The following is a 14,092-nucleotide window of genomic DNA, read 5'->3' as shown; positions in this document are numbered from 1 at the left end:
AAACTTTACATATGTGTATATTAACTATTTTTGTAAAGAAATCTCGAATTTTTTTCACTTATTGTTTTAATTTTATTGTTATATTTGTATTTTTTCCAGAAATAAATTATGTAATTATTTCTTTTCGCAATGGTAAAACCAGTATCATTTTATGGAAAGAGAAAGAAGGAAAATGAAGACGAAACGCAAGAAATTAAAACTGAAATAACTTCTGTAAAAAGGTATGTTTATTGTTTATACCTATTTCTGCTGGGATTGCAATACCAGTTTATCTACTTTCGTAATATTGTTCATGCTCACTGCTCAGCATTTCATCTGTTTGGCTTAAAGATCGTGGATTCTCCGGAGACAATTGTAGCTCAGTTTTGACTTAAGTTAAATGGAGAGTTAACTTTTTTAAAGGCATCTATGTATATAGTGTATACTTAAGTCATACTTAGTGAAAACTTATCTTGTAAAATATTTAGATTACCTAAAATTGAGTATAGTTTACTCCAGCCAAGCTCAAAGAGAACAACATTTTTAAAACAGGTAAAAAAATGGATTGGTATACCGTATACCTATCCTATACCTATTGGTGGAAATTTAAAGTAACCCTCCAAGAAATACATCGCTTTAGCCACTAAATGAATGCCACAAGTTGACCCAATACCCCAAATTTAAAACCATTAGCTTCAATAACCAAAAAGTACTAGGCATTCAAAAATGACATTTTTGGTATATGAAAATTTTGAAAGATTTTCAGCAGTTAGTTAGGTGTATTTCTTGCAGGCTTCCTTTAAATTTTGTCAAAGTTTTAATCCTATCTTGAGTTTTAAAAGGGTTTCATTGTAACAAGGATGACAACATCCATAAAAGCGAAGCACTGAAACGGTAGGACAAACGGACATTAACACTTGTTTAGTGTCAGAACTGAATAATCAGAATATAAATGTATAAGAGTCGAAGCAAAATTGTAAGTAAATTTGTTGAAAAACTACTTGATACAGGAAAATGTTTATGGTCATGCTTACATTTTTAGGACTTGATTATTGAGTTGCTTCGCTTATAACATTATACTTTGTTGTCTCAGGAATCCATAAACTAGAAATCAGATCAATCGGTGATAGATCACATAAAAATTTGTTGTTAAAAAAGTAAAAAAATCAAGATGTTTAAAATGGACGTACGGACATTCTAGTAATGCTTATAGAGTTGCTACGCTTTCTAAATCGTACCTAACTACTATAGGAATCACCATACAAAGTTTGAAATCGATAGGACAATTCTAACATGCCTAAATTAAGGAAAAAAGCTATCCGTTACGGACGTACGGACGGACAAGCTTAGCTTTTAAAAATGCAGGTATCTCAAGGGAATAAGATAATAGCTGCTAAATTTATTTACGTCCCCAATGATGATACACAAAATTACTTCTTCTGTAGATTACAATTAGTGGTTGAAACGTTTGGATTCTAAACTTATTGAATCAACTAATCAAAGTTATTAAGCAAATAAATAAGAAAACGTTATTATAAAACTTTGGGGACTAATGTAATAAACAACCCAATGTCTCCTCCCTCTCAGAAAAAAATGACAAAAATCTTGAGCAAATAGCGATAAATTACGACATTTAAAACGTTTTAAATTTGTTTAGGCAGAAGCTGTAGAATACAGGGGTCAGGATACCTCGCAGACAATATTTTCCTGGGAATATGCAACAGGTTGACATTTCTTTTAAAGTAGCGCAGCTACTCTTTATTTAAGGAACTAAATTACGTACGTATATAACTTTCCCCTTAGTCTCTAGCTTAGCCAACACTCTATCGTCTTCAACCTCATGGATCTAAAGGGATAAGACAATGGCCGATTAATTGATGTACAATTACATCCCCACCCCAATTATGATGATACACAAAATTATCCCTTCTGTAGATTAAAATTAGGGGTTGAAACGATAGAACAATCAACTTATGGACTGGTGTAATAAACAGCTCATTGACCCATCTCTTTCTGTTCAACCCTTTATCTAATATCAATTAGCCACCCATCTATTTTTCTCCCCCTTTTATCAACTAACCACTCCCCCTCTCTCTATTCATTCCTCCCCCATTTACTCCTTCCTCCGTCCTCTCTCGCAATTTCTACCTTTTTCTGTTATTTAAAAGCACAAATTCACGCTTACAAACAAGACCAGCGACGTCCAAGGGGTATTAGCCCCCCCCCCCCCCCTAAAAAAAATAAAGAAAGCTTGGACGTCCGTGAACGAGACATCCTAGGTATATTTTAACTAAATATAACATTTCTTACTAATTTAGTTTGAAGTGCGCGCTGTATGGAAATAATTGTCCCTGTAAATTTATATTTGGATAGATATAAGTTATAGTTTTGTTTCTTAAAAGATATTCTATAACTTGAGGCAAAAAATATGTTTAGTAGTATAAAAGATTTTAGATATTACAATAACTACCGGCAATGTTATTTTCGTTAAAATGATACCTAAGCAATTACTTTTGTTTTTTATTTCTTCAAAAACTGAAGCAATTTATGCGATAGACTTTGTCTGACAGGCGTACGAACTGGCCCATAATGTACAGTCTCCCCCCTACTGATAATAATAATGCTTTTATACACGCAAATCTAGATAATTATCGATTTATAATTATTTGTTTTAAAAATCACCAAATCTCTATTATATGTAGTTCATAATTTTGCCGCTAGATATCTCAATTTTGTTTTTGAAATGTTAAAATTCTACACAAAATATCAATAAAAATAAGATAAAATTAATATTCGCCCGTCATAATTTTAAAATATATAAATTATTTCATGAAAATAACATTTTCTGTAACTTTCCAAAATGACTCTTTACAATATTAGATAATCATTCAAGTGTTGTTCTAAACGACCAATTCTCTGTACACAGACGTACGAACATACCTAGTTATAGAGTAGCTTTGCTCATTTAATTTAAACGCGACAGCGTTCATAATTAGCGTAGCATAAGCTTTGTTTTATTGAGGGCTTACGAGCCTAATTACTATGGCAGTCTCTAGCTTAAAACCTGCCTGTCAAGGTTCATGAGAGGATGCCCATCTCACTATTTGGCAATGGGGGAAGGTAATTGACTCTTCAAGAAAACGCCCATTTGAATTTGACCCTTTAATAGAATCAGATGCATATTGTATAATCCCTATTTTTAGAGTAACACATTTATAGTATAGATGTTTATACAGACAACTACCCCTTATCTTTATCAAAGACCTTTTTCGTCTGCTTCTGAATTATTTTCTTCTACTTGGCTGTGTTAATATAAGCGACACCATTGGTTGATTTTCAATGGCCCAATAGAAAGGTTGCACAAGGTTGATGCGATGGGGAGATACAGTTATGTAACCCTTTCTCCCTCTAGTGATTTACTCTAATTATAGAGTAGCAGCGCACCAAGGATTATATTTTTTTAGGTGGAGTAAGAAAGTTCTTGGTCACATCACCTCAAACTTTTTGGCAGTTCTATTCTACGGAAGGAATTAGGCATTATTATGAGGTTATTTTTTAAAAGCGAAGCTTTTCTATAATTAGGTTCGGTCCGTCCGTAGATAGATTTTTTCGTTAATTTAGGCATGTTAGAATTGTCCTATCGATTTCAAACTTTGCATGTTGATTTCTGTGGTAGTTAGGTACGATTTAGAAAGTGTAGCAACTATATAATCATTACCAGAATGTCCGTACGTCCATTTTAAATATGTTGATTTTAACTTTTTCAACGAAAATTTTTATGTTACATAATCATCCGATTGATCTGATTTTTAGAGTACTGATTCCTATTACAATAAGAGACAGTATGTCCTTAAACAGAAATCTGTATTTAGGAAGTTTTGCAACAAATTTACATATAATTTTTTTAAAACTTCTATATTTTTATGTTGTAAATTCAGTTCTGACACTCTCTTCTTCCCTAGCATCTAGGAGCTTTGTATTATAAAAGAGCTGAAAATAGAATAAAACAATCCATTAACTCTTGAATCTTAAATTATAAAACCATTTTTTCATTTTTACAATTTTTTTTATAGGTAATTGCAGAAAACTGTCCCTGCAAGTTCTATCTTGATGTTGAATTTAAGGTAAAGATTATTTTATTAAAAATATTAGGTACAAGAAATTTATTATACATTATTTGATTTTAAAATTTACAAATAACATGTATTATTGTTAAGAAAATTCAAACATACCCTTTTCTTTCAAAAAGGGGAGGGGGTGTACGGGTAGATTTTCATTTAATTGTTTATTACTTTAAGCCAGCTTAGCCCCGTATGGTTAGGGCATGTATAAGTCATGCATGGTTAGGGAGTGGGGAGGGGGGGGGGGGGGGTCTCCCGCATAGGCATAGAATAAACCCACCCCCTTTATTTTAAATTTTTTGTTGATGGTTGGGGGGGGGGGGGGTGGCGCTCGACTTGCGATTTGTAGGAAATCACCAATATATTTCTATTTAGATTGAAGATAATCCGACACTGAACGGAGATGAAACAGTGGATTTTCTGATTATTTCTTTGGTGGATTTCATTAAAAACAAAATTAATATAAATATTTCAAAGGAAAATTGATTTTAAAGTATTAATAATTCATATGAAACATTAGAGGAAATACTGTCTGTCTGTCTGTACCAAAGGATCTCGCTAACTGCTGAACCGATATTGTTCTCATTTACAGGGTAGCTACTCATAAGTCCTGGGAAGGTTTATAACTATATTAGGGTAGGGTACCTCCACCCTCTCAAGAGAAATCGCAATAAAAACATAACGAACCCCATCTAGCGACCGAAAAAAATATTTTTGGTAAACACTGAAACAGCTGATCTTAACGTAAATTTAATAAAAAATATTTTACGTTTCGCTAGAGGCCTCTAGGGGGGTAACCACAGGTATTAATATATTGTCTCAAATACATTTTTTTTAAATTTAAGGTTAGGTTAAGAGAAGTTTATTTGAGCCGCTTGGATGGGACGCTGGATTTAGATTTCTGGATGGGTTTAGGCTCTTTTATTTTTAGATTTAAGTCTTAGGATCCTTAATTTGCTGCCCTTCTCTATTCTTTAAGTATGCTAATTGCCAGAGGCGCAGTCGCTATTTCTAATTAATCAAAAATCAATTCTTTCAAAGGATGAAATTCTGATTCTCGATTCAACTTCCGAGACAAAGTTTTCCAACCATCTCATTTTTACCACTCTTGTGTTTCAACACAATTTTCAGGTTAGTTTTTCCAAATTGAAAAAAAAAATTCTAAGAGGATATTACCAAATTGGTTATAATTTCTTAATGACGGCGTAATGGACGTTTAAATTGAGTTACAGGCAAGGCATGCTATGTTCAAAGGAATTTTCACAAAAAGAAAATCATGCATCTAATAAAATTGTGTCTTTACAGACGGACATATGTAATTATAGAGGAGCTTCGCTATTATTGTTTTTTTTTTTATTAGGCTGGACTGTTTTTGACGGATTTCCTGAAAAATCTAAGTTTAAAACAAGCTCAGAAATTCAAAGTTAAAAAAGGTAAAAATTTTATGTTTCCCTTAAAGTGACTAGCGAGCACATAAAACACTGCGGCGCCTCAACCTACGGTGACCTAACCTTGCGGGGCTACCCTGTACCCAATATAACCTAACTTTAACCTCTTAAATTTAAGGGGTAAATACGTATAGTGCATAGTTTCTTAGACAGGGATGTGACATCGGACTTTAAACTTCACTAGTACTCAAAGTTTTATAACCACCTTGTCCTAATCTTAATCGTTGGCTTAAAAATTTTGGGTATTTTTTTAAAATTATGATTTGGTGGTTAAATAATGTCCAAACTATTCCATCAATAATTTTAATCTATAAAAGGGGTAATTTTGTTTATCAATGGTTTTGTAAGTGAATTTATCATTCATTGTCTTATCCCTAGAGATCCTTAATTATTTGTAGGAGATGAAAGCTACTGGATAATTGACACAGGAGTGTATACAAAGAATAGAAATTTTAGGCTCTATCTTTCTTCCAAATATGGCAGGTAACCTACATGCAGAGACAATGAAATGTCACCTAAGGTGGATTTTTAAAAAACCTATTTGCTCACTGTCTAACTAAAATAATTGAGGCTCGCTTGAAATTTTTGTGAAAAATCCTCCAAATGCGCATGAAAAATTTACAAAAATTAAATAAAATCATAAAAGGGTTATTAAGATTCATAAGATCATAAGATTTTGATAAGTTTTGTAAGTTTTTAATGCGATTTGGAGGATTTTTCACAAAAAGTTTTAGCGAGCGTCACTAATTTAGTGAGGCAGTGAGCCAAAAAGTTTTTTAATAATCCACCTCTGATTAAAAATTCTTTGCCAATAATTTTTCTGCCAGTAAAGAATAGCAAATATTGCGCGATATTTTTAAGTATCAAAAAGGTTCAGAATTTATTTTTTCAAATTAACAATAATTTAGATGGTTTTTAATTTTGGTGCAAAATCCTTTTTCTCGAGTTTATATTCATTTTGAGTATTTTTTGAGGAAAAATGTCAATTTATAATTCAATTGATGAAGGGGGGGGGGGGGGAGTTTTGACACATTTGCGTAAACAGTGAGTATAGGCTTATCTTTGGACTGAGAGGATAGGTTATTAGGAATAAAATCATACTTATATGATGAATTTTCCCAAGTTTTAAGATATTTTGGATAGGCCTCCAAGTTCAGGAGCTGCAGGCCTCCAGGTCCTCTCTGTACAGGTAAAAATTTAAAAAAAAAATTTTGTTTGAAGAGTTAGAAGTCAACCTATGAAACAAAATATGCATATTTTTGAATGTTATTCACATATTTGAAGAAATAAATGTATATTTTGTTTCATAAGGTTTATGCAAAAAATCTTTTAACTTGGGGAAAATCCATCATATAAGAATGATTTTATCCCTAATAACCTATCCTCTCAGTCCAAAGATAAAGCCTATACTCACTGTTTACGCAAATGTGTCAAAACTCCCCCCCCCCCCTTAATTAAAATTTTCTTTCTTAATTCTAATTTGTTTGTTTAAGTAATGAATAAATTTTATTTCAGGAAAGAAATTTTAGATATTTCAGCCAATGACCTTTTCAGTATAAAACTAATAGGTAATAAAAATCATTTAGGCCTATTTTGTTTTAAAAGAATTTAAGATTTCTAATTTTTATGTAAATGAAACCAATTTAAATACTTACATTTTGAGATCTATTAAGGTAGGGGGAATGCTTTGGCCCAAACAGGTTCAACGCAATAACATGCACAGATAGGATTTTCAGACTAAGGTCGTGTAATCAAAGGGTTGGTTGTCTGAAGGGCGTTCATCATCATGAACATCATTAAGCAAGATTTTTTTTGCAAAGATCCGCCAAAATAAGATCTCGTGGTGTATCCCATGTCCTGTTTCGGCCATCATCCGAGGCTAAGCTCTGTGTTTATTTCAGAAGAAAATTATCTTGATCCCAAGTTTGACAGAGAGAAAAGTATATTTCTGGAGTCTTTGGTGACCCTCACTAAAAATCTGCCTGTTGTTCAATATAATTCAAGTGGGGCAGTCATCAAGCGAGCGAAAGGTGAGACTGATGTGGCTAGTTATTTTTGGGATCTTAAGGGATAAGACAATGGGCTAATAAATAATGTACATCCTCAATTATGACAAAATCACCACTTCTGTAGAATAAATTTTGAACCAACCATTCAAGATTCATTAAGTATCTGAAATATTTATGCCAACCAATAAGGGACCGCGTTCATAAAACTCTAATTTACTTTAATCAAAAGGGGGAAGAATAGTTATTTATCCCATTGTATTATAGGCAGCCTTCCGCCGGATATTTGAATGAAAAATTATAAAATTAAAACCAGTTTTGTTAGACCTGAGGCCAGGCTAACAAAACTGTTATTAATCTCTTGTTTTTTTTAGTAGCGAAGCTACGCTATAATTCACTTTGTCCGTTAGTCCGTCAGTCCGTCCGTAACGCTATAGGGGAAATGGGATTTACTCAGCTCCTATAAAAGATAGAAAGCTGAAATTTTTTAACAACATTCCCATCATTAAGGAGCACAATTAACTATAAAACATCAATGGTGGTCGGACGGCTTTTTAGCAGGTTTTAGGCTATTTTTTTTATTTTCCACATTTTTCCTCATATCTTTGGTGTTTATGGTCCGATTTTCAAAATTGTTTCAGTTAGATATATTAAAATTAAATTTTCAGTCGTTTTAAGAACCAACAATGACGATCTGACTGCCTTTTTGCAGGTTTTTGGCTATTTTTATATTTTTTACATTTTCCCCCATATCTTTGGTGTTTATGGACCGATTTTCAAAATTTTTTCAGTTAAAGATATCAAAATTAAATTTCCGGTCATTTGAAGAAATCAACAATGACGGCCAGACTGCCTTTTTGCAGGTTTTTGGCTATTTTTATATTTTTTACATTTTCCCCCATATCTTTGGTGTTTATTAATCGATTTTCAAAATTTTTTCAGTTAAAGATATCAAAAATTAAATTTCCCGTCGTTTGAAGAAAACAACAATGACCGTCAGTCCCATCCACGAAATTTTGTGCTTCGCTACTTATGGATGTTGTCATCCTTGTTTATTTTATTATTCGTTAAAATTTGCTGTAATATGGGATATACACGATTTTTCAGTTTGACTCAGAACCGGTTCTAAACCAGCGGATTTTAATCGTTTTGGGAGCCATACTGAAATATTTTTTCTCGTATTCATTTGAATCCGGTGGATAGGAACCGGTTCTCATCCATACGAAAAAACTATGTCTAGCATCGTATTATATCCAGCTTTCTACAAATATAAAAATGTACAATCATAAGATTGAAACCAGTTTTTTTAGCCGGTGTCTTCGATATCCGCGGAAAGCCGTTTATAATACGATGCGAGAAATAACTATTATAGCATCGTTTTATATACAGCTTTCCGGCGGATTTTAAACTCAAATTTAATGTGAAAACCAATTTTGTTAGCCCGGGACTTTGATTTTATGATTCTGAGCCATACATGATTCTTCAGTATGGCTCAGAACCGGCTCTAAACCAGCGGATTTTAATCGTTTTGGAAGCCAAACTGAAATATTTTGCATAGCATCGTATGATAGACAGCTCTCCGGCGGTTTGTAAACTCAAAATTAATGTTAAAACCAGTTTTGTTAGCCCGGGCCTTTGATTTTATGATCTTTATTTTACTATTCCTGGAAAAGTTTCTGTAATATGATGCTATACATGATTTTTCAGAATAGCTCAGAACTGGTTCTAAACCAGCGGAATTTAATCGGTTTGGAAGCCATACTGGAAAGACGTTTAGATAATTTTGACCAACAATTCTTTCCTATTTTCCGAAAATGATTTTCGGCTAGTTCCTTTCGTAACGTCGCCCCATAAGGGGCGATTCTTCGTATTTTTAAAATGGCTTTTTATAGCTTATTTTAGGTTAGGTTAGGCTATATTGGTTTAGGTGATTGTCCCCGCAGGATTAGAGCCCCAGCAGGGGCTAGAAATAAGAGAAAAGCTACTGTGAAAAATACGAAGAATCGCCCCAAGGTGCGATGTTACGAAAGGGACTATACCCTGATTTTCGATAAACAATTTATCCCTTAGCTGTACTAAAAATGTAACATAGTGTATATTTTAGAAACTCCAACACCCAGACTGCAAAAATCCAGGTCTCTGCTCACAGAAGGAGAGAAAATAGAATCACCCTACCCCGAAGTAGACAATTTTATCAAGGAATTTTTGTTGATTCAAAAGTCAGAACAGAATGTTATTTTAAGCAAGGATAACAACACCCAAAAAAAGCAAAGCTCTAAGTCAGACGGTAGGACAAACGAACTAGAGTCAGAACTTAAAAAAACAGATAATAAAGTCTTTAGTCTTTAACAGCTTATGAAAATATGGGCACACTTACGTTTTCATTACTTGATTATAAAGATGCTTCGCTTAACACACAGTACCTCGTTGTCCTAGGAATCGTAATTCCAATAATGAGATGAAGAGGATAATATATCATACAAGAAAATATTTTTAATGGACCTTCGGAATTTCGTGTAACGAGTATAGAGGTGCTACGCTTTCTAAATCGTACCTAACTGTTACAGGAATCACTATGCTAAGTTTGAAATCGATGGGAAAATTCTAACATACTAAAATACGAGCGAGTCATGTTTAAATCTGCCCCGAACGTTAAGATTGAGCTATCCCTTTATTAGAATTGGATTTATTATTACTTGGATCGTACACCAGATTTTTATTTTCTATGATAAATTGAACTTTGTAGCGTGCTAAAATAACGATCTTCCCCATCCACCTCCTTTACCCCGTCCCCTCTCCTCCTACTGGATAAAGGGCCCGAACAATAAATGCGAGGGGATATTGCAACCTAAATTAACGACAATTTTTCTCCTGTCATAATGACCGCGTATATTCTTCAATTACATCCGTTGTAATAGACAAATTATCTTAGTTTGCTTAACACCCTGTATTACATTTTAGTGTTATTTCTTCATTTTAACTTATTGATCTTATTGCAGTCCTATTGTAGATATAGTTATAATTTCCATCCAATTGAAAATAATTTCTAATTTATGTAGTTTTAAATTTTTCCGCAAGATGACTCAGTTTTTTTTATCTCTACTTTTATCTTTTACTGCAAACATACATAATAGATAGCAATAACTTTTCATTTTAATATAACTTAAGATATGTATTGTTTAAGTGATATTTTCTATTTGTTATTGTTGCTTTTAATTAAAAGAAATAAAGAATTTAAATTTTGAGTAATCCTATCGGTAAACACATTAAATGATCTCTAATATCAGCACCTGCCTTTTCCAGTAGATATTTTTCCTTTTTATTTTTGTATTAACTTACACTAATCCTACAATACTAAGAAATAGCGGCTACGCCCTTAGAAGCCTCTATCTAGGGCCACTTAAGGCGTGAGGAGGAACAGTCGACTCCCTCCCATTTTCAATTTATGTTTTAAACAGAAAAAGTTTTTTAAAAAGTATTTTTTGGGGGGGAGTAATTTTTTATTGGAGAACACCACTAAAATTTCTATTACACACTAAGCTTTCTATTTTATATAATAGGATTAAGGATTTTTGTTTGAAGCTGAAGATCTCTGAAATGTTTGTACTTTTTAGGACAAATATACTCATAGGCTATTTACTTGACCTACCCCTTCCTTCCCTAGAGGCTAGGGGCGTAACCGGTAGTATTATACATGGAAACATGTAAAGGAAAATGGACTTTAATCCATAATACAAAGAAGAATGATGTCTGTCTTTCCGTCCGTCCGTCTGAAGCTTAAGATCTCGGTAACCACGAAACCGATTGGATTCTACTCTTCAGGGTATATACCTACTGGTCCTGTGGTGGTTTTAGGCTATTTTCTTGGGGGATGGGACACCCCCACCCCCCCCCCAAAAAAAAACCAAAAAAAAAACATTTTTTTATATTTTTTTGCTGAAGATTTCCTTGGTCCTTTTTACGAATTTCGCCTTAACTTTTTTTGATCACCTCTTGGTATAAAATATCCCAGTACGGAGCTATTATGAAAACGATTGTAATAGTATTTATCTCGATGTCATAAAGCCGGAAAAATAACTTTAAAATCATATTAAAAGGAGATAAGAAAATACACAACACAAAACAACACATTTTTGAACGTCAACCTTCACAAGAAATTCCTTAAAAATTGCCTTCCCAAGGGGGACTATAGGGGCGTAGCTGCTAGTAAAGTAAATAACTTTTTTCTTAAAACAACCAAGTAAATCTGCATATTTTTGTTACCATAGGACCAAAATTAAAAGAGAAATACCATTTATATAGTAGAAATCAACAAAGTATTCCTTCCAGAGTTTGATTGAGCCTACAGGATTTATACGAAAATGGAAAATATCTGAGGTAAACTTATCTTTATTTGACGGCTAGTGACACCGGTTTAGATTATTTTACGCATTTCAAAAGTCAGGGAGGTTCAGGTAGGGGACATTGGGCTGAATTACACTAGTATCCAAATTTTTGTTATCATAGTCGCTGACTCAAAACTTTGGGTATTCAATTTTGATTGGTTAGTTGCAAAGTAGTGGTGTCCAAACTTTTCAACCAATATTTTTTTTCATCTACAAAAGGGGTAATCTTATTTATCATTATTGGGGAGTATATCAATTTAATGTCCATCGTTTTGTCCCTTAAGATCCCTGTGAACAGTTGAGATTTGAAATAAATTAATTATTTCAGGATGGGTCACTAGTGACATATGAAATTGGTGGCAACAGATATTGCTCCAATGTTGACAGAGAGCACAAATCAAATAATATCAAGTAAGTTTGGTAGTAGATTTGCGCATTTATTATTTCTACTTAATTCTAACTTCAGAAGTATTTTTGTTTATGTCTTTACCACGAGTTTAATAAATCAATGGTTCCTCATAATCTTAATTGAAAATTTTTGCTGTTTTTGAGGTATTTTCTCATAGTTTTTACCTGTTAAAAATCTCCATGATATTTGTTACAGATATGTTCTGAACCTGGAGGCCTCTGTAATCAACCAGAAGTGTCATGATCCTGACTGTAGAGAATACAGGTAAAGCAAAATCATGCTCCTGAAGGTCTTCTTACTGTGGATAGGCAAACATACCAGCAACAATCTTAACTTATTTGTTTAGGCCCTTTGTAAATAAAATTTGAAACACTAGATTAATTTTAACTTTTTTAGGGGACCAGACATTGCATTGCCTGACAATATATTTCCCTGGGTGGATTGGTCAGAATCAGATATGTTACAAAGCTCTCAAGAGACAAAGAGTTCTGTGTCAACTGTGTCACTGTCAGCTGTCGATGATGCAAAGAGCTCACTGTCAGCTGTTGATGATGCAAAAAAAAGCTCACAATCAACTAATGAAGATGCAAAGAGCTCACTGTCAACTAATGAAGATGCAAAGAGTTCAGTTTTAGCTGTTGAAGATGCAAAGAGCTCACTCTCAACTGTTTAATATTCAAAGAGTTCACCTTCAGCGACTTAAGATAAAAAGAGCTATTTTTTTATTTTCTAAAGAAAGATGTTAATTGCTTAAAGCAAAAAGAAATACCTATTACATTAAAAAAAAACAATTATGTAATGTTTTTAAAGAATTATTGTACTAAAAATGCATGACTTTACCTCATCAACCAATACGCTTATTAATATTTAATATATTATGTAAATTAAAAATATTGTTATACCTTAAATGTACAAAATATAAACCTATCATAAATATATTTACCTATTTTCTACTTTTTTGTAGTGTGTCTTTATGTAATTTAAAATTATTCAACAAATGTCCCAACAAATGCTTTCTGGGTAGCTGCACTAAAGTATCACATGTAATCCTTATATAAAAGTAATATGATGTCTGTAAGTGCGTATAGATGGATCTCTTTAAACACTGAACCGATATGGTTCTCATTTACAATATAGCTAAGCTTCTCATAGGCCCTGTGAAGGTTTAAAACTGTTTTTTTGGGCGGGTAGTGCAACCACCTTCCCCCGATAGTTGTATTAAAATGCATATGTGTATATTCAACCTTTTCAAACATTTCTTATCATAATGTAGCTGCGCTAATAAAAGTTTTCTACACATAATAAAATATAATTGATAATAATTCTTATCTTTTAGATTTTGAATATATTTTGTTTATTTAAGCTGAAATTTATATTTAGTTTAAAATTTATTAGTTATTGATAAATTGATAAGTTGTGAATATATGTTAATCATTTAATAACAAGAATATTATATTCCCAAAGAAGAGCAGCAAACAAATCCTTTTACAAAAGTAACCGGATGTATGTTTGTGTTTGTTGGTCTGTACCGTAGGATCTCGCTAATTGTTGAACTGACATGGTTCTCCTTTTAAGTGTAGATTGTTTTGAGTAAGGTTTAAAAACAATTTGTAGGAGGATAATCTACACAAACTTAAAAGGATAGGTCTAACTCTACTAGGGAGGGGACATTGGGCTTTTAATTATACTAGTCCCCAAAGTTTTATAATAATTTTTGCTTATTCGTTGTCTTAACCATCGTGTC

At 32.8% G+C, this 14,092-nt stretch overlaps 1 protein-coding gene across 2 annotated transcripts; it reads left to right on the top strand.

Annotated features, from left to right (window-relative positions):
- The first annotated feature begins 27 nt into the window (after positions 1-27).
- On the top strand, positions 28-13,200 carry LOC145304228 (DNA-directed primase/polymerase protein-like). Of its 2 annotated transcripts, none has more exons than XM_080146068.1 (17): positions 28-221; positions 468-531; positions 1,637-1,703; positions 3,444-3,526; positions 4,053-4,103; positions 4,476-4,579; positions 5,144-5,231; positions 5,461-5,533; positions 5,947-6,031; positions 7,064-7,116; positions 7,450-7,578; positions 9,659-9,753; positions 11,884-11,931; positions 12,268-12,350; positions 12,544-12,612; positions 12,745-12,849; positions 12,958-13,200. In XM_080146068.1, exons 1-17 carry the CDS (start codon positions 130-132, stop codon positions 13,019-13,021), a joined length of 1,353 nt encoding a protein of 450 aa, XP_080002194.1. In that variant the 5' UTR covers positions 28-129; the 3' UTR covers positions 13,022-13,200. The 2 variants fall into 2 exon arrangements, with proteins under 2 accessions (XP_080002194.1, XP_080002193.1); XM_080146067.1 differs by having other exon boundaries at positions 12,928-13,200.
- The last annotated feature ends 892 nt before the right edge of the window (positions 13,201-14,092 follow it).

Source organism: Acartia tonsa, chromosome 13, assembly GCF_053477335.1.
Source record: "Acartia tonsa isolate MP-2025a chromosome 13, ASM5347733v1, whole genome shotgun sequence".
Lineage (NCBI taxonomy): Eukaryota > Metazoa > Arthropoda > Copepoda > Calanoida > Acartiidae > Acartia > Acartia tonsa.
This window is presented reverse-complemented; position numbering and strand designations above follow the sequence as displayed.

What these genes read in the sequence shown, in the direction of transcription:
- LOC145304228 (XM_080146067.1), top strand. Translation starts at nt 130, where the DNA reads ATGGTAAAACCAGTATCATTTTATGGAAAGAGAAAGAAGGAAAATGAA. An exon ending in AAGTAGACAATTTTATCAAG is followed by an intron (nt 9,754 to 11,883) that starts GAATTTTTGTTG and finishes TATTCCTTCCAG; the next exon opens with AGTTTGATTGAGCCTACAGG. An exon ending in GAAAATGGAAAATATCTGAG is followed by an intron (nt 11,932 to 12,267) that starts GTAAACTTATCT and finishes TAATTATTTCAG; the next exon opens with GATGGGTCACTAGTGACATA.